This window comes from Microplitis mediator, chromosome 5, assembly GCF_029852145.1.
Source record: "Microplitis mediator isolate UGA2020A chromosome 5, iyMicMedi2.1, whole genome shotgun sequence".
NCBI classification, from domain to species: domain Eukaryota; kingdom Metazoa; phylum Arthropoda; class Insecta; order Hymenoptera; family Braconidae; genus Microplitis; species Microplitis mediator.
This window is the reverse complement of record NC_079973.1, coordinates 23,541,473-23,561,673: the sequence shown is the minus strand read 5'-3', so window position 1 is coordinate 23,561,673 and position 20,201 is coordinate 23,541,473. Positions and strand designations below refer to the sequence as shown.

At 29.1% G+C, this 20,201-nt stretch overlaps 1 protein-coding gene and 1 long non-coding RNA gene across 4 annotated transcripts in view; one reads left to right on the top strand and one right to left on the bottom strand.

Moving 5' to 3' along the window:
• Positions 1 to 217: 217 nt before the first annotated feature.
• LOC130668354 (opioid-binding protein/cell adhesion molecule homolog) overlaps positions 218 to 20,201 on the top strand; it is a 103,508-nt gene continuing 83,524 nt past the window's right edge. For all 3 annotated transcript variants that reach the window (XM_057470603.1, XM_057470602.1, XM_057470601.1), the window contains exon 1: positions 218 to 387. In XM_057470603.1, coding sequence (XP_057326586.1) covers positions 279 to 387 — 109 coding nt within the window. In that variant the 5' untranslated portion in view covers positions 218 to 278. The remainder of the gene's footprint in view (positions 388 to 20,201) is intronic.
• The window catches only part of LOC130668355 (uncharacterized), a 77,348-nt gene continuing 67,236 nt past the window's right edge, over positions 10,090 to 20,201 (bottom strand). Inside the window, exon 3 of the long non-coding RNA XR_008989994.1 lies at positions 10,090 to 10,369. This is a non-coding gene — a long non-coding RNA (uncharacterized LOC130668355). The remainder of the gene's footprint in view (positions 10,370 to 20,201) is intronic.

The following is a 20,201-nucleotide window of genomic DNA, read 5'->3' as shown; positions in this document are numbered from 1 at the left end:
AGTGTATCCACTAGCATGTGAGTGTGTATAAGTGTGTTTGTAGGGGTCAATCTGGAAGTGAGAATCAGAAGAGGTAAATGAGAGAGAGTATACAGCATAGTACAGCAGAGTAGAGTAGAGTAGAGTAGGTGAACATTACGAAGCGTCTGCGCGGGGTGAGTGAACAGTACGACGGCGCTACAAAAACCGAAACAGCCACAGAGGCTGCTGTTTGTTAACGCTTTCCTCAGTCGGGATGCCGTACGTGTACCCTCGCGTTGTTTTCCAGTATCACCGCGATGATCGGTGAGCTTAGAGCGCCGGTAACGACGCCCGTTGTGGTCAGGAGCCTCGTGCTTATTATTTCTATTGTGGGACTCGCGCGCACCGACATTCTGCCGACAGTCGGTGAGTGATTTTTTTTTAAATTCATTTTTACTTTAAAACTTTCATTATTTTCATATTTTTACAATAGTGTGAATATTAAACCTTGTATGTATTTTAATTATCACGGATACCAGTAAATATTTCAAGGATTATGATTTTCAAAATTTTGTGAACCAAATTAATTTTTTTGCGCCAACATATTTGATCATTTAATCAAATTGTTGATTAAATATTTTACAGCTAAATTTAAAAAAAGTTATTTTACATTTTTAATGAGAATTTATTATTATTTTCAATTTAATAATTAAAAGAAAATGCTTTAAAAAAATTTCCTAAATAAATTTTTCTAAAAAAAAATCTAATTAACATAATTAATAGTGGCAAGTAAAATGAATAAAATTATAAGTGTTTGAAATAAAAAAATTTCCATCTCCTGACTTGGTAACTTTTTAAATTTATCGCTTCGGGAGCATACGCACCACCACCGAGGTCAGAGTACAGAGTACAAAAGTATATATATATATATATATATATATATATATATATATATTAGGGTGGCGCAAAAAAACCGACTATTTTTTTTTTTTCAATCTCGCATGAAAATTTGTTGGTTTACGATGTTTTAAGAAGCCTCTCCACAAATCAGCTCGATAAAATATTTTTAAGAGGTCGCTCACGAATTTTGAAAATATCAAAAATGATCGAAATTCAGATTTTTATTTAAAAATTTTTTTTTTTCTCGTGGCAGCAATAGTTTATATTTGTAAAATCATGACTATGCTGAAAATTTCAGCCCAAAATATAAATATTTAAACGGCGCTCAAGAATTTCGAATATTAACTGATAATATGTAACTAATAGTTTAAATTAGTTTTTATAACTCAATTGTTGTCATTTCACTGAAATATAACTTTTGCATACCAAAAAATATACAGAACAGTCTTAAACAATGAAATTCGGTCAGTTTTGAATAAGCGAAAAAACCTACAAATTGGATTAAAAAATAAAAAAGTATGTAAATAACTTATTATAACTATTTCTCGGGTTATATTTTCATTCATTGTCATGCAAATTGATGGTGAAAAAATCGAGAAGCTTTATTATTAATATTTAAGGGTCGCTCAAAAACGTCCAAGAGACTGCGCTCGGAAACATTCAAAATTCTTGAGCGCCGTTTAAATATTTATATTTTGGGCTGAAATTTTCAGCATAGTCATGATTTTACAAATATAAACTATTGCTGCCACGAGAAAAAAAAAAATTTTTAAATAAAAATCCGAATTTCGATCATTTTTGATATTTTCAAAATTCGTGAGCGACCTCTTAAAAATTTTTTATCGAGCTGATTTGTGGAGAGGCTTCTTAAAACATCGTAAACCAACAAATTTTCATGCGAGATGGAAAAAAAAAAAATAGTCGGTTTTTTTGCGCCACCCTAATATATATATATATATATAAATAGATCAATGAAAATGCCAATAATATCAAATGGGCGGTTAAATAAAAAAAGGGTGGAATATTTGGTACGAATTACGTGTATCGGGTTCCACATGCGACGACTGTACACGAGGGGATAGCAATTATGTTTGAGGATTATCGTGCGTGACGTTGTACCGAACAGAACGCGACGAGTTTTAAAACGAAAGTTCGATATCCAACGTATTACACTCGGGACTGTGCATTTGTCACTATCGATAGTAGAGAGTAGTATTGGTCCCAGAAAGAGAAAAACAAAGAAAAAGAGAAAGAATGATGTTGTAGTACTTGTGAGGCGCGGTATCAGTTTAAACATCGATGGGTTAAAAGCAAAGCTCGATTTTTTACTATGTTAAAAAATCCTCACTCTTTTTATTTCAACTCTGTTACAATTCTACTATACACTTCACAATGTTTTCTCCCTATCACCTTTTCACGCTCACCTAGTTTCATCGTGTTAACTTTACACTACTGCCATTACTGTACAGTAAAATTGTTTGAGCTCGATGTTCATACGTATATTTACGCTGGCAAAGATAGACTAACGAGTTTACATGCGTTAACTATCATCCTTTGATATCGCTGACAATTGTATTGCATTTGATTCCAATCACACACTTTTTCTTCATTAACGAGCGACTTAATTAATCGATTTTTTTTTTTTAGTCAATTTTTCGACGGACGAAATTATTCTTATTTATTTTGGTTTCACTCAAACTTTATTGTATTGAGTGAAGTCGTTCAAGAAAATTCGATGAGTAAAGAGTTATAGAGCCGTGTATTTTTTTAAATAAATGTTTTTTTTATTTTTCTTTTATTTTATCTATAACAGTAAAAGACAATAGTTGAGATCGGAAATGCATTTAGCTTTTCAATCGATTGAAGATGACGGAAGGAGAGAGGTTGCAGAGTAGAGTGAAAAGAATTAAATAAAATGGAGAATAATAATAATAAAAAAAAAATATATGAAATAAAAAAAAGCTGCATGGTCGAGTGCAATACTTAAGTTACTTTCTTTCTTTCTTTATTTCTTACTTTCTTCTGAGCAGCTTCAATACGATTATATTCGGCGCCTTTAAGTTATTCCATTTGTAATTTTATCGGTAATGGTAAAAAGCATTTTCATTCAAGTTATTTTATATTTTTTATTTGAATTATATTTAAGTGGATGAAATAATATTTTACAGTTGATAATAATGAAATACTGTGCAATGAATATATGCAAACTTAATTATTGAAAATTCATATTTTAAAATCAAAAATATATTTTTGAATTTTAATTGATATGCAAATAACTTTTATTATTATTATTTTTTGTTGAATAACGCGAGAAATGTATGTAAAAAAATGTTATATTCCTCTCACGATGATTTTAACGATTTTCATAAATGGACCGAGCATTCGTGCGAATGCAATTTTCAACACTTGGATATTGACCAATACGCTTTATATTTTCTACATTCGGTAACTTTTTTCATTATATTACTATTTTTATTTTACTTTTTGTCGAGTTAAAACTGGAACCAAAAATTCAGAATCGTTGTCTGTTCACGCGTTAAAAAATTTACGTGGTATCAACTGTTTTTCATTTTTTTTTTTTTTTTGTTTTTGTTCATCTTTATAAAGTGTTGGAGGTATTGATTCCAAAATATAATGAAATAAAACAATGAAATAGATGTTATTAAATATAGCTTGGAAAAAAAAATTTTCGATCAAGCAATTCAAATTCAAATTCAAATTTGAATATAAATAGAGTTCATTTTTTTAATGAAATTTTCATATTTTTAACTCGAGCAACTTTGGCCAATCAGGACTATTTGGACTCCCCTCCAACGTATATTTGGGCTTTTTTTTACCATCAAATTGGGTATCGTTGAATTCCGAATCGTTTGTTGGATTCTTGTATAATAAAAAAATATCATTCACGTGATGTCCAATGGTACTTGCAAAGCTGACTGTCATTCCGCTGTTTTTCGTTAATTAATAGCTAATTGATTTATTTAACGAACGAAATAACTAGCCCTTTATAAATTTATGTAACATTCATAAAATACAAAATTGAATTATTTTAATTAAAATACTGACATTTTTGTTATTACATTAAACGTAAAAATTTTAACGCATATAACTCATTTCGAATATCGAAAAAAAATTCACCCGTATATAAATTTATTTATATATTAATTAAAAATTTTTCTACATGAATTACTCGTGTTAATAAAAGGCTGAATTAATTGAATATTTTTGATGAAACAAATAATATTAAAAGTTGGATTATGTATTATTTACATGCATTCATTGTTCAATGAACTAGTATATTAATATAATATGTACCTGAAGATCGGAACGTTTTTTGCATAGAGAAAATAATAAAACATAATGAAATTTAAAAAATCTACTAGATTTAAATTTTTGAAATGTTTCGCATACGCGCTAGTATAGCCAAAAATTGCAGGCTACCCCCTACCCCTTTAGCAATCAAATTACATAAAGTTTTCATTTTCGTTGCGCGAAAAACGTTCCGATCTTCAGGTACATAATATAATGGGATATATTAGCAAAAAAAAAAGATAGTATAGAAAAAAATAAAATTTTAAAGTAAACTTGAAATATCACATTTATCGTTGTCCAAACAATATCAGAAAAGTTTCCGTTACCTTAAGATATTTCCACGCTGAGTTTATGTTTCCTATCATTTGATACTTTGTAAGTGTGTAAACAACTCGTGGAGGTTATCTTACAACTCTAAATATTCAACTTTAATACACTTGGTCGATATCCATGGACCTAAACAACTTGTTTATCTCTGTTAACTTTTATTCATTAATTTTTTCATTTCCAAATGCTGTTTATTTGTTTCTTACTTAAAAAATTATGCCCGATAGTTTTTTAAAAACTTTTTTCTTTCCACTTCTACAGAATAAAAGTCTGGCCATTATTTACGATTCTAATTAATTAAAAGTTATAGCTCTCGCTAAAGTTTGTGAATTGGGGAAATAGTTTAAAGCCCGTTGAAAGATGATACAGGAGTAGATAATCACAGCAAAGAGAGTTACTAAATATTATCAACGTTTTAAAAGACGTTTGCTGAGTTTTAATTTTTATTAATACAACCACTGATACAACTTTATATTTCTCATTGTGGATAATGATATATTTATGAAGAGACATGTTAAATATATTCGTGGTAATAAATTTCAATTTATAGCTATTTTATACGATTATTATTGTTTTATCGACATATATGACATATTTTTATTATTGATTCATAATTTTTAAGAAAATGGTTTTAAATGTAGCGTTTTAAATTTTAACGTACGATTTCTGTCAAGATAAAATATGTTACTCACATATTAAAGTGCACACTATATTTTACTGCAGTGACCCCGAAAAATATCGGACAATATATATATATATATATTTATACATATATAAGGCGGGAAAAATAGGGTGTGCAAAATTTTTTTTTGAAAATTCTTTTTAGAACGGCTTGATATTATAATTTATGACCTGTACAATTATTTTTAAGCTGTTTGAATTTTTTTAAAATGATTTCTGCAAAATATTTTTGCCAAAATTTTCAAATTACCATACTAATTAAATTTTATAAAGATTATGAAAAAAATAATTTTTTTTTGGGAATACCCTTTGCTTCTAAAAATCCAGAGTATATTATTTTGAAAAATATCTCACGTTATCTTAAGCACCTTAGTTTTGTTCGACTCTTGAATTATCTCAAATTTTTTATTTTATTGACTACTTTACCCGAAACAAAATTTTTTTTTAGCGCGATTGAAAATTTGTCTCATTTTCTTTGAATAGAAATAAAAAGTAGATGATTTCCCATAGTCAGGTTTAAAAACTTTTTTTTTAGCATCTAAATTTCACCGGGTTCCCTTCTATATAAACGTACATGTACATAATGGTTGAAAAATGTTGACTAAATGCCATCATATATTTATTCAAAAATATTTATACGTTAGTAGTAAATTTACTTAAACCTGTTCATCTGCTCCTTTTACAGTTTTTTCGAAGTATCACTCCTATTGCTCGTTTGATTAAACACAAAGAAATATAAAACATAATAATAATTTAGGAAATATAATTTGCTTGAGTTGTAATAACAAAAAGCTTATGGTTCAAAGGTTCCATTTTAAATGAAATTATTACTTGAACCATAGATGGCATTGTAAGAGAAAGTGGACAGTTTTGTTAGTATGTTGAGGTTAATACACTAAATTTTGAGTATATAAGTATACAGACGTATGTTATTTTATCATTATTATAAATTCCGTTAATGTTTCGTCTACAACTAATTTTTTTTTTATTTAAAAAGCTTAACGAGTATGTAAAATTTTTTGTTTTTATTTAAAATTTAAAATCCTCGGTAAAATACAAAAGGAGGTGTGTTGAAAAAATTAAATAAGAATATCATAATGAGAATTCATGAGATAATGAATAAATATCCCATTGTCTATTCATGAAATACAACCGCGAATAGTTGAAAAGTACGGTGCTAATTTAACATCTCATTATTTAGCTTTAAACAGAAGATGTTTTAAAGGATAAGTATCCCGAATAAAGTAAACTTGTAGTTTTAAATATATAATGTTGGTTTCATTAACAAATAAATAATAAAATTCGTGTTCTTAATTATTATATTTTCATAATTGAAAAAGCTTTTACATCTGAATTTTACCTCACGTTTTATAATTTCACTTCGAATAAATGACGAGATTAACATGGTATAAAAAAAAAGGATTAAGACTTTAAAAAAAAAAAAATAGATATGTATAGGATATAAAATATTGCGGAGAAAAAAGTTAAAAATAGTGTACGACCAGGTTGGTAGCAATTTGGCACGTTAACAAAAATAAATAATAATAATAAAAAAATAAAAATTATATATAGCGCCATTTCGATCAGTTTTTCGCAATATAAAGTGTGTAGAGTGCCGCGGAAGATGGCGTCTGTCGTGGAATGTGTGTGCGGTCTAAAACTGCGGTGAATGTACCCGAGAATACCGTTGGAAAGAGATAGAGACTGGGAAAGAACAACCGAAAGAGAGCCATAAAGGAAGAAATATATATTGCCCCGTAGTAATTTTCACATGGGACCAGGGTGAGAACCGCAATCGAAACGTTTTCCATATAATCCTCTTATATTCTGACCCGGATTAGCTCCTGTGAACACCCCGTCATTCTCTCTTCTTGTTTCTGCTTTTACTTCTTCGTATACAAATAAAATTTATGAAAAACTAAACAAATAAACAAAGTTTTTTTTTAGTCTTTGATCTTTTGAAATTTTAATAATAAAATACGAATCGTATTTTTATTATTGTTATTTTTTTTCGCATCTTGCATGTCTATATCAATCTACCTTTGCCTAAGATAAAAAAAAAAGATAAAAAGTAATATTGTCCTGCTGAAAGTAACGAAAAAAAGGTTACAAAGAGATATGTCGTGGTTGTGGTGTACCATGTAGTCACCACACAATTTAATGGATCCTTATACCCTTACACATTTAACGGTCATGATGAAATAATATATAGCTACAAAGTGTGACATGTGTTCATAGAACTTGGCACACTATTAAATATACAAAGCACACATGAGAGATAGTGACACAATAAAAGCATGCGAAATTAATAGATCAGATTTCCTGTATTTCCCTCCATATTATATTACTTGTGTCACTTTTTTTTATTTTTTTGGTCTCGTTAGGTCTCCGAGTTTTGTCATTCGACACTTTAGTGTGCACGGCTACGGCGGACGAAAATTCAGTCTAAAAGACACGGTACGTTGCTAGTAAGTCGTCGAAAGCTCCGTCTATGATAGAGGAGCATAAATATACGGCAAAGTAGAATAGCTAGATAGGAAGAGAGAAAATTAAGAGGACATACAGCTCGAGTCAGTGTATAGATAGATAGAAAAAAAATTATAAATTAAAGTACAGCCAAAAAATTAAAAGTGACGTGAAGCGTATTTAATAATGCTAATTACGTCAATTTTCCTCGGTTGACTGGATCGTTTAACTTGATAACACTATTTTTTATTTATTTTTATTAAGCTTCCAGCTGTGCTCTATTTATTAACGTTAAGCATCTGTGTATTTATATTTTTAAATATTTCATGTTTTATATTTACTGGGTATTCAATTATTACGCGGTAAAAAATTCGCGGAGTGAATGCGGATTAAATCCGGAGTGAATGAATTTTTTATTATTTACTTCTCTCGGAGTGAAATTCACTCCGGAGAGGAGTTTTTAAAATATTATTAATAAAAAATAACTCCACTAAATAAAATCGAAGTAAAAACTCGCGTATTACATTACTGATCAGCTGAAACGGACACACATACGCACAAACACTTGAACTCGCACGCACACACACACACACTCGCACGCGCACACTGTTTAACAGTTTAATATAAATTCATTTAAATGTTAAAACTCCGGACCGGAGTGAATTGGGAGTGAAATAAAATCCGCGTCACTCCGAAATTCACTTAAAAAAAACTCTTTTTTTTAAAACTCCGGAACTCCGAGTGGTGGAGTAAATTCGGATTGAAATTAAATCCGGATTCACTCCCGATTTTTTACAGTGTATATAATGCCTGTTTTTTTACGCATACTCATTTATTTATTTATTTTTACACATCAGAATGATAAAGTTATTAAATTTAAAAGTTACTGCTCACACCAGCGAAATTTTTTATAAAACAGAATTTCCCGAGTATTCTTTCCAAACTTTTGTTTGCACTTATTTATCTTTTATTTAAAGTTCTCTGTATTGTGAAATTTTTCCTTTGTTTAGTTTTAAAAATATATTTTTTTAAAAATACACTTGTGTTTATGGACACTAAATTTTATTGCTCGTATTGTTTTCTAATACAATAAATAGTTGTTCTATATTTTATTGTTCGTTTATACTCTTCAGTAGTTGGTGAAATTTTTATCAGTTTTTTTTTCTAGCGAAAATTTTATTTTGCATTAAATAATTGATTTTTTTCCATCTTTGATATATAATGCAATGCTGACAATATTTTAATATGAAATAGTTATCTAGAGAAATAGGAAAATTTAGTCTCAAAGACCGCTATTTAACTGATTAGTTATTAACGTTAATGGATTCCGGTGTTTGTGGATTGTAAATATTAAATAATTTTTCGGGAAAAATTATTTGAGCTTTTATGGATCGTGAATTATTTATAATAAGATATGAGCTTTAAAACCGATAATAATAATAATAATATTTAAATATTATTGTAAAGTTAAATTAAATATTAATGTATCAGAGAAAAGTTTTTATCGTATCTGAGTGCCGAGTTTCTACGCATTTTGTGTTTTATCTAATATCAAAGAGTAAAAGTTTAGAATGAAAATAAAAGTTCAAGTAAAAATGAAAAAAATAAATAAAATACAAAAGGTTAAAATAAATATAAAAGTATGGAAAACTGTGAGGAAATAAGTGTCAGCATAAACTGCAGTAAAAGTTTACCCGAACAATACTGGCTTGTCATGAACATGACTATAAGAATGACGAAGGACGGGGAAAAAGTGAACAAAGTATGTGGGGTAAATAGAGTAAGGTGCGTCTCGCTCAAAGAAGAGCCCCAAAAATTACACAAGAGGGTGAACTGAAATGAGAAGTAAAAAATTGTAACCCATAAAATAGGGGAGGTTAAAAAATATGCTTACACTCATGTGTTTGTTGAATTATATTTTTTAAAAAAATGAGAGAAAAAAATGATCTTATAAAATATACATATCAATATCAATTTTGAAAGTAATCAGTCGAGATATAAAACTTTCTAGTCTACATTATTATTTTTCATCTGATGATATTATTTTTATTTTTTATTCCTCTGTACATAAGTCGAGATGTCTATTGAAATTTTTCTTTATCACTCTTGTCTTTTTACTTTGGCTTTAACTGGAAATATAAAGAACAAAAAAAATATAAAGAAGTAGAAAAAGTTTAAGCTGAAGAGATGTTAGAGGAAAAAATTAAAAAAAAATATTTTAAAACATAAAAATGAATCTTAAAACTACGAAAGCAGTGAAACGATCTATAAATGTCAAACTTTAGTTGGAATCACGCGTAAGTATCTCTGAGAATAGTGTAGAGTTTCACTTCACCGTGTACAGCATACACAAGTAAGTAGTCCGGGTCTATGCTATGCGAAACTTGATTTTTAAGTACAGAGACCGAAGTTGTACAATATAGAATTTCGTAAAAGTACTTTTAAGAACTTAATTAAATTATCAAAGTCATGTAGTTTATTACAATAGAACAATGTTAATGATTTTAATTAACAAGCAAGTATAAACAACGAGTAATAGTTTCTTGAATATCCCTGTATTTATGTATATATAGATAGAGGTTCGGCTCCACTCCGCAAGATGTCATTGTACGAGTAGTGCTTCTCGCAGCGGTTCGTCGTTTTCCCTGTTGCAATATATAACATTTCCAAGTTGTACATCCCAATGCGGCGTCTTAGGTAGGGTATACGATGGTCGAGAGAACTGTAATCAAAATCAGTGTCCGTGTAAAAAAGTTGCGGAATTCCGCCGGTAATCCGCAGGTGATCAGCTGAATATCATGTGGAAGTCATATTTTGACACAAATATGAATTTCACATGATTTTCGGATGAATATCAAAAGATAATATGGAAAGAAAGTTAGTAATAGATTGAAATGATTTTATTATAAGTTGACACGTAAAATGAGAGATATTTTTTTTTTAAATTAGCAGTAACGAAGTAATAGGGGAACCTGGGGTATGAAGGTCCCCCTCAAAAATTTAGTTAAATTTTTTTTTTTTTCATTTTCGGTCAAATCATGTTATCTCTGATATTTTAAAGATATTTTAAGCTGATCTGCGATATCTGGGGCATAATGGACCACCTAAAAAAAATTTTCTACAGAAAATTTTTTTTTTTTCTAAACGAAAATGAATTTGAAAAATTTATCAATTAAAGCTCTTTTAGGTCAATACACAAAAAAAATTTCGTGAAATGTTCGCTAAAAAAAAACTCCCGATTTCCCCGCAAGAAAAAAAAATTTTTTTTGTAATAGTATTTTTCATACAATCTATCACTAGAACTATATTTCTATATTATCTTTGTGTATTCATCAGAAATTCATCCGGAATTCATATTTGTGTCAAAATATGACTTCCACATGATATTCAGCGGATCACCTGCGGAATACCGCAACTTTTTTACCCGGGTGGTTTTTAAAAAGTTTGTCTACATTACTAGATGATCTTATCGAGACTAGGCATGTTATACTTTTTCATCAAGTATTATACCTTAATTTAGGAAACAAAAATATAGAGTAGAAGTACCGTTTTTGGCCGCTTTAGGGCCACTTAGAAATTTTGAATAAAATAATTTTTAAAATACGCAACAACATAATTAATTTTTTTAAATGTGTTTCAAGATATTTTTATCACACTATTGCAATGAAATTTTTTTTTAATACGGTTTCATTATTTAAAATAAAGTATTAAATGTCCAAAAATGGAGCAGTGGCCACAAATGGTACTTTTACCCTATAAAATAGAATTAATCGTAATGACCAAATGTCAATATTGGATAAATAAATTACTATAAAATGTTTGGCTCGTTTTTGGGTTTAGTTTGCGGTTCAAAATTATAAATTATTGTAATAAATCTGTACTTTTTCATATGCAAGTAAACTTCTTTAAAAAAAAAAAAAGGTATACGATGGACACATTTAACTGAAAAGTCTCAGCTGTCGTATACTTAGACGAAACAACTCTCACCCTATAAATCTAGTTTTCGATCCCTCCTCTTTAAACTCACTCATTTGTACACGGATCATTTAATTGTAAATGTTATCGTTTGTACATAATCTTGCTCATTTGGTACTTGGCGACTTTGGTAGTAATTGTTCAAATCTTATCCTTTTTAAGGCTAAATCTTAGACTGTAAAAAATCAGGAGTGAATTCGAAAGGGATATGAATTTTATTTCAATCCGCATTCACTCCGACCCCGAGTTTCAATGTTAAAATTTATTCCTCTCCGGAGTTAAGTTCACCCCGGGGGCTAAATAAATAAAAAATTATCCACTCCACATTCACTCTGAATTAAATCCGCATTAACTCCGCTAATTTTTTACAGTGTATAAGTTCGTCGCTAAATTTATATATAAATATATATATTTGTTAACAAATGTTTCTGTCTGACCAAATGACTTTAATTATTAATCTGTTTTATTTAACTGCTGACTGCAGATCATTAAGTTTAATGATAAGCGCTTGCTGAGAAAATAATTGTTAACTGGGTTTTCGTTTAATCAAGAGACGGTTGAGAAGAGGTTTCTTAGTAGACTAGCAGTTAGTTAATCGCACTTGCCATTAAGCAATCCGTTGAGTCTTGTATTGCTATTAAGCTTATATCAAATTAGCACGTTAATGTGATTTTATTAGATATAATAACGTAAATAATATTACGTAGATTAACTTTTTTTGATACAGTAGTTAATATAGGAAATAGATTATGAAGCTTTTTGTGGTATAAGATATAATAAGTAATTTACGGAGGCTTTTTTTTATGATGATGGTGAACCGGAGCAAAATATAATATCTTGGGTTATTTTAAAACTTTTACAAATAGCCAGTTAACAACAACAACAGAGTCAAGTTTTTTTTTAAGTCGAGAGCTTTTTCGGTGCTTAGCATAATAAGGTATTGAAGATCAACCGTCACGTTGTAGTAGAAAACTAGATAATGGTCGGGAAAACCGATTTGTTTTACATGAATTTTTAGTACTAGTTTTTTTTTCGGTTTATTGGATAAAAAAGTGAGAAGATCGATGTTCTTTAAATTCTTTACGGCTTAGATTTTTTTTTACCCGTAATTTTTTATTACGATTGTGTAATTTATTTTTATTTTGCATAAGAAATTTAATCGAAATCGAACAGTAATTATTTATTTTAAAAAAATTTTTTTTATTTAGAAAAGATAAGAATTTTTAAATTTTATTTATTCAAACTTCTGACAGCGAACATTTCATTGAGCTTTTCAGTTGTCATCAGACAAGTTAGGTATAATTATAAAGAATTTCAATTACATTTACGTGTACCCTTACTTGTGCTTGACAGACTGACACAAAGATACAAGACGTCCTCGTAATATTATAATTAAAAGACAAGGAGTTGAATAACAATGACCAATAGAATTCTATCTTTGGGTATTGTAAAGCGAATACAAAGGGATTATATTGATTTATTGTATTAACATACGTACGAACAAGCGAACTGAAGTGGGAAAATTTTGAATTTAAATATTAGTATAGAAATTAAAGAAAATTAACTTTGGGAGGGCGAGAAAAATGGGAACATAAAGAAAAAATATCGTTTTTTTATTTTAATATAAAAAATAAATTTTTTTCATACAAATTTAACAAGTATGGTAATTCACGTGTGTAATTGAGTAGGAAATATAATTCATAATATAAAGCTAGAGGGTAAAAGCGTCAAAAAATTTTTTTAAATTATCCCCGGCCGTCTCAAATTACGCAAGTACACTGTAAGAAAAATTGGGAGTGAATTCAAAGAGATGACGATTTTATATCCGAATTCCCTCCGTTACTCAGAGTTCCGGAGTTTAAAAAAAAATCAGTCTGTATACAGAGTAAACAAAGAGTTTGTTTTTTCAGCGGAGTGATTTTGGAGTGGTCTGGATTTTATGTCAATCGACATTCACTCCAATTCCGAGTTTTAATATTAAAATACTCCCCTTCGGAGTAAATTTCACTCCGAGGTCATCAAATAAATAAACAGTCATCCACTCCGCATTCACTCTCGATTTACTTCGATAGTTTTTTACACTGTATTACTGTGAAATAATAAATTATAATTTAAAACTAAATTTAATGATTTGATGTCAACTTCAATAAACTGACATTTTGAGTATCAATTCTACCCGCTATTAATTATTAAATTATAATTCAAAATAAAGTTTGCAAGTTGTAGTGCTCTTGAATATTACGAATATAATAATTATTGAACTGCTGGTTGGTTAGTTAATATATGAAGTATGTGGAATAATAGTTGACTGTTAAATGTTACCGATTTATATATTGAATTAAATTTTTCGCGGTTATGTAGCCCGGATACTTGGGCTTTTGGCTCGAAAGTTCGAATGTATTGGTGTAAATTATCAGAGCTGAGCTGCCCGCGGGCATGAGATGTAGTTTCACGAAATACGTCCTTCGGGAGTTTCTCGGAGTAACTGTGTGAGAAGCAACGGTTGTTCAAATCCACTTTAGTAGCGAAAGGACCAAGAGAATGAGGTATACGAAAATGCTACATTGTTATGCGGTACTGTACTCACTATTGTATATATGTATATGTAGATGTATACAATGTAGTATAAAACAAGACGACGAATTGAGAGTGAGAATATCATGAGAAGACACAATGTATTCGTCTAATCTCAAATTTTAGTCATTAAATTTACGTGATAAATCCGCAACATCACAATGTCTATGTGGGATAAAGCATAAAGCAGAGAAACTATAAAGAGAATTGATATAGAAATTTATGAATGTAAATTCTCAACATGAAGATTAATTATTTAAATAAATTATTAATATTCATATTTTTTTTTATTTCTGAAAATAAATGAATAAATAATTAAAAATTTTAGAAAAGCAATTTGCTATTTTTTATAAAAAAAGTTACAAATTTATTTCTCTTGAAACGAAAACAAATTTGATGAAAAAAAAAAAAAAAATTTATATCATATTATTTGAAATAGAAAAAAAATAAGGGTGGAAAAAATGAGAGAATATTTTAAAATTATACGAGATGACATTCGATTTAAAAAGTCAAATTCGTTTTTGTCCTTTAGATTTCCTGGTTTCTCCCAACGGATGGAGACTAGAGAAATCGTATAACATCTCGCAAAGTGGAATTGTGGGTTATAGAGGCTTTACTAAATGCAATTATACCTATTATAACTATAGTTTTAGGAAGTTAGTTGCTCTTGGTGCGGAAGGTACGTCATATGCTGGACCAATCAGATAATCTGCGCTCTGCTGCAGAATATTACTGCCATTTATATATACATCCGCATATACATATAAATTTATTTATTTTCTCATGCTTTCATTTTTTTCTTTGCTATTATATATGAGTAATTCTACTAATAATAATAATAAAAGCAGCTGGAAAATAAATAATTCATTTAGGAAATAAAACAAAAAAGTTGCCGAAAAGAAAATGGTTTATAGATTTTATAAGAGATTATAATTTAATATTGGTGTATATATCAAAAGAAAGAAACCATTTGAAAGTTTTTTTTAAGCGTATCCGTTCACTTGATCCCCGTAGGGTTTTGTGATACCCGCATTAGCTCTGCTGGTGCTCACGGCAGCCGAATGGATCGTTGTAAAACGTACGATCATTTATCCAGCTGATAATGTGGGTTGATAAATCTAACTCGCTTTGGGACATTTATATATATATATATATTTTGTAGTGACTGTCATACAAATTCAGCAGCGTTTTGTGTTTCCATCATGAATTTGTCAAAATTATTGACATATCAATGATAATAGATGGTATAATGCTCAAATAAATTATTAAACTGGCAGTCATATTGTTACATTGTTGTCTAATATTTTATTACTTAATTTTAAGCTCGCGACAATAAACCACTAGCTATGTCAATGGCATAGTCTATGTATTTATTAGTATTGTCAAAAGGCATAATTAATTTATTTACAGTTCAAAAGTGCTAATTTATAATTTTATGAACAAAAACGTCAATATTTAATTAAAAATATATTTTTAATTAAAACGGAAATTTTAATTTCACATCCTAAATTTCGATTATTTGATTTACTTTGAAATATCAAATGTCATGTTTTCAATTTTTGATGCTGTCAAACGAAAATATTTTTTTGAAAAGTTTAAAATCAACTGAAACGTACTGATAGAATAGAGAATTTTAAATTTCCACTACTGTGAATTCTGATAAACTGAATGCAAGTAATGAAAAAAATATGTAATTGAGTGGATATTGAGACAAATTTTTTTTTTATTTTCTTATGTAGATCTACGGGGATAAAAACTAAAAAATAGTAAAAATGAAAAATTTTCATTCAAATTGATCTCATTAGATCAAAATTACTATCTCTTGGGTATATTAAACGGAAACCGATTATGTAAGTTGATAACGTCTTTTATTTCGTTACCGAAATTCGGATTAACGAAGACGGGTTCCATTTTATTTTATTAACTATTATTGAATGTGCACTGATGAGAGCCAGAAAGTCTAATAGGAGACAATGAATGTACAAAACGTTCGGACTGGTTGAATGAATAATCCCAATCGGAAGTTGCAAATGTTCAGTCAATTTGAGTTTTATATCTATATGTCGAGATGTATAGATGTGGATATATATATATATATATATATATATATATATATATATATATATATATGTGGATGCATAAAATAAAATAAAATTAAATGGAATGCATTGACGAAATTTAGTTCGTTTCATCTCTATTTCACAAGCAGGTGGTTTGCTGCCGAAATGGCGCAGTATTCTCACGAGTGAACTGGAAATAAATTAAATGTTGTAGAGTCCAGTTGTTGTGTGTGTGAAACGTGCCTCTCTAAGCAACAAAGTGCTCAGTGTTGCATTCTTCTATTGCGGACTCAGCATTTCACTCACTTTATTTCCCACTTTTCCAACGAATTCGCTCGTACGTGAATCCTGTGCATACCGTATTTACGCGTCAATTCATTCTCTATCAGGCACAACTGAACAATTTTATTGTACACGTGTATATGTGAGATATGACAACCTTGTTTTATTTGTTTTTATTTTTATTTTCATTTCATTTCAATTTATTTTATTTTATTTGCCTTTTCTCATTTATTTATAAACATGTACGTGTACATATGCAGGCATTTCGGCATTCAAACATCTGTTCATCATTTTTTGTTTATTCAAACGCTAATATTGCCACTGTTATTTAAATATGCTAATCAAAAAAAAAATATATTTGTTCGAAAACTTGTCTCCCATATTTTTAATACTGAATCAAATATTCCATCAATTATTGATATTCGGAACATGAAAACATATCAAAAAATATATAACTCAGTAATTGTTCGCTTAGAAAAAGTTTCGACAGTTAAATATCCAAGTTGAAAGAGGATCTGGCAGTATAATTTCGTAATATCTATATATGTATATTTCTAATCCCTTCTTTCCTTTTTATTACGGAAAAACGTGTCTGGTATGAATTCAAACTAAGATAAAATGGAAACGTGTCCTTTTTCCGTTGAGAAATACATTTCCCTACTGAGAGTTTCCCTTTAGAAAATTTCTTTGACTAAACTAGTTCATTTGGCAAAAGAAAATGTGGCTAGCCACAGGCATTACTGAAGTATATAACAAGTGTGTAAGACTTCAGAAAAACACGAGGGAATTAATTTTTTTTTGCGTTGCAAGAAAATAAAAAAATAGATGTTATGTAGATTTTTTTTGTAAAAAGAAATATTCATTTAAAAATAATTATATAAATTTTAATTCTGATTGAAAAATATTTCTTTTACGAAATTTTCGAAATAACTATTTTCATTTTTTCAATACATGCGCACGTATTCAATTAGATATCAGAAGAGATTGAGGTAAAATGGTCATTTCAAAGTGTTAAGCGATCAAATTTTGTTTCTCAAAGTGTTAGATATTGAATGATAAATTTCCAGTTGGCGATTTTTTCCTGATCTCCTGTTTTTTTATAGTTTTATATGACAATGTTGTATTTTCATTAAACTTCATATCTTCAACACCGTCTATAATCACATGAACACAAAAAGAGATTTATTTAAAATTTTCTTGTTGCATTTCTCACTTATAACTCGTCGGATCATTAACTCTGACAAGGGTCACACCATTGGAGAATATCTCTTAAGATGCCGCTCTTATATATACAGAATAATAATAATGATAATAATAATAATAATAGTAATATAGTACTGCATCACCAGCAAAAACCATTTAAATTTTCTTACATTTCATTCTCTTCCACCTCATTAACGGGAAATTGGTTTATTCCGGCTTTATAAAATATATAGCAAGTAAATTCATTCCAACGTTTCAAATGATATTTTTGCAAGTATGAAAATAATTTCTTTATCCATTTTTCAATTTACAATTTAATTTATAAACTTAACACTTTATATTTTTTTTAAGGAAACAAAAATATTTTAGTTTTATTAGTATCGACCCACTAGTCGGTGGCTATTGTTTTCTTTTCGAAATTCGTTGTCTTTTTTACTTGACTGTTGTTTTTTCCAATCATCCACTTGATTCCCCATTATCGTGACTTCTTGAAACAAACAAAAAGAAATAGAGCCTCTTGAACGAGACTTTTGTTTTGTTAGATTGTATCGCAAATGTACACATCATTATGTTCGTTTTTTATCAAGATAATTTAGTTATCCATATAAATTTTATTTACACATACTTTTACAATAAATGCCTTTTTTTTTCCTTTCTCAAATAACAACCAGATGTCGATTACTAAAGGAACTTTGAATATGAGAAATTCAATTTATATTTTAAATTCTACTGAAAGTTTTTTTTTAAATTTCTTAAAAGCCTCTTACTTATAAAGTTTTTTCTTTTGATTAGCATTTGTTGTTGGGATTGAAAAAAAAAAGAAAAAAAAAGCTCAAGTATTATTTTTTTCTAATGTTTATTCTTCATACTTTTTTCTCACTACTAGTGTATTCACAGTGAAACAAAAATCCGTTTTCCCGTCTGGTTATTTACGTAACTACGAAAGTGTGAAAAGTACCAAGGTAGTTGTATTGGTAAGTGTACAAGTGATGTATTGTCTTTGTGGCATGAAAGAAAGAATAAAGAAGAGGGAAAATAAATAAATAGACAGACACTAGGTTAAAATCTCAGTGGATTTTAAAATGGTAAAAGAAGACATATTTCTTTAGTAAATATTACTCGAGAGACTATTTTTGCGGCGTTGAAATTTCTGTCAAGGGTTAGAAAAAAATTTCCATACCTTTTCTTCAGCATTTAAATTTATAAATAGCAATGTAAATATTTTTTTAAACCCCTTCTGTGGATATGTATTTTTTTTTAAGGATGAACCCAACTCTTGAGCTTAATAAACTTTTATTTTCACTAACTGGACTCTGGATCTTTGGTATATAAGCCAACTAAATCCTCGGCTATTATTCCTCGGAACTCCTTTGTACTCGCCAGGAACATTAATCTGTCTGCAACGTCTGCTTTTGTGGTAACTCGGTTCAATTGAGGTTATTGATCTGTGCAACTAAGACATTTTAACAAACGTATGGATCGAGTGATTGTTTACAAAGCATTTAATTAATTTTCACTGTTAAATGTCAGATTCTTACTACGTAGGGCTGAGCGAAATAGGGTACCCTAAAATTTTTGTTAAATCGTAATTTTTGTAATTATTTTTTCGCAGTATCCCTGGATTTTTCATTTTTCGGAAGGTACATTATTTCGCTCGAAAATGTAATAGCAAAATTTACGGCTGTGGAAATTTAATCTTGAAAGAAAAATGTAGTTCTTCCAACCACAATATTGTAGTAGCACATACTCCAATTTGTAGTAAAGGGTACTACATACTCTTTTAAAATGAATCAGTGAAAAGTATTCCAATCAGTGAATATTCACTGCATCAATAGTTCCAAGTATATCACTAATTCAATCAGTCTTTGGACTGATTCTCAGTAAATGTTCACTGATTTGCAGCACTTTTGGCTGATTCATTTTAAGAGAGTAAACAGTACTAACGGTGACAGGACTATTTATCACACGAAATTTCGGAAAAAAGGGCCAAATATACGTATCATATTAAATTTGTCGTGGATGTTACGTCCCATGGATGTTTTTTATGTGAATATTAAGGTCCGTGGGTAGATTTGTAGTTCAGTCAGCATTGATGACTGTAAGGCGAAAGATCTAATACTTGATTAAAGAACCAGTACTCGATCACTTCAAGTATTTGTATATCTATATTTAGTAAATATACATATACAAATACATGAGAGGTCGGGCACTAGTTTCCTGATCGAGTACTGGGTCTCTTACTTTAGTTTTGTGGTTGAGGTTATTCCAAATTGGAGTTTTCTTAAGTTAAGTAGAAAGTGAGTTTTGGACGAATCTTAAATTTAAATGAAGGTTAGTAATAAATCATTATTAATAATCATCTTATTATAGAAAAAATGTTGTAAAAAAAGACCGTTAATAATAATTATAAATAAAAGTATTAGTCTTTTGAATTTAAAAAGAATAATATATTACTGACAG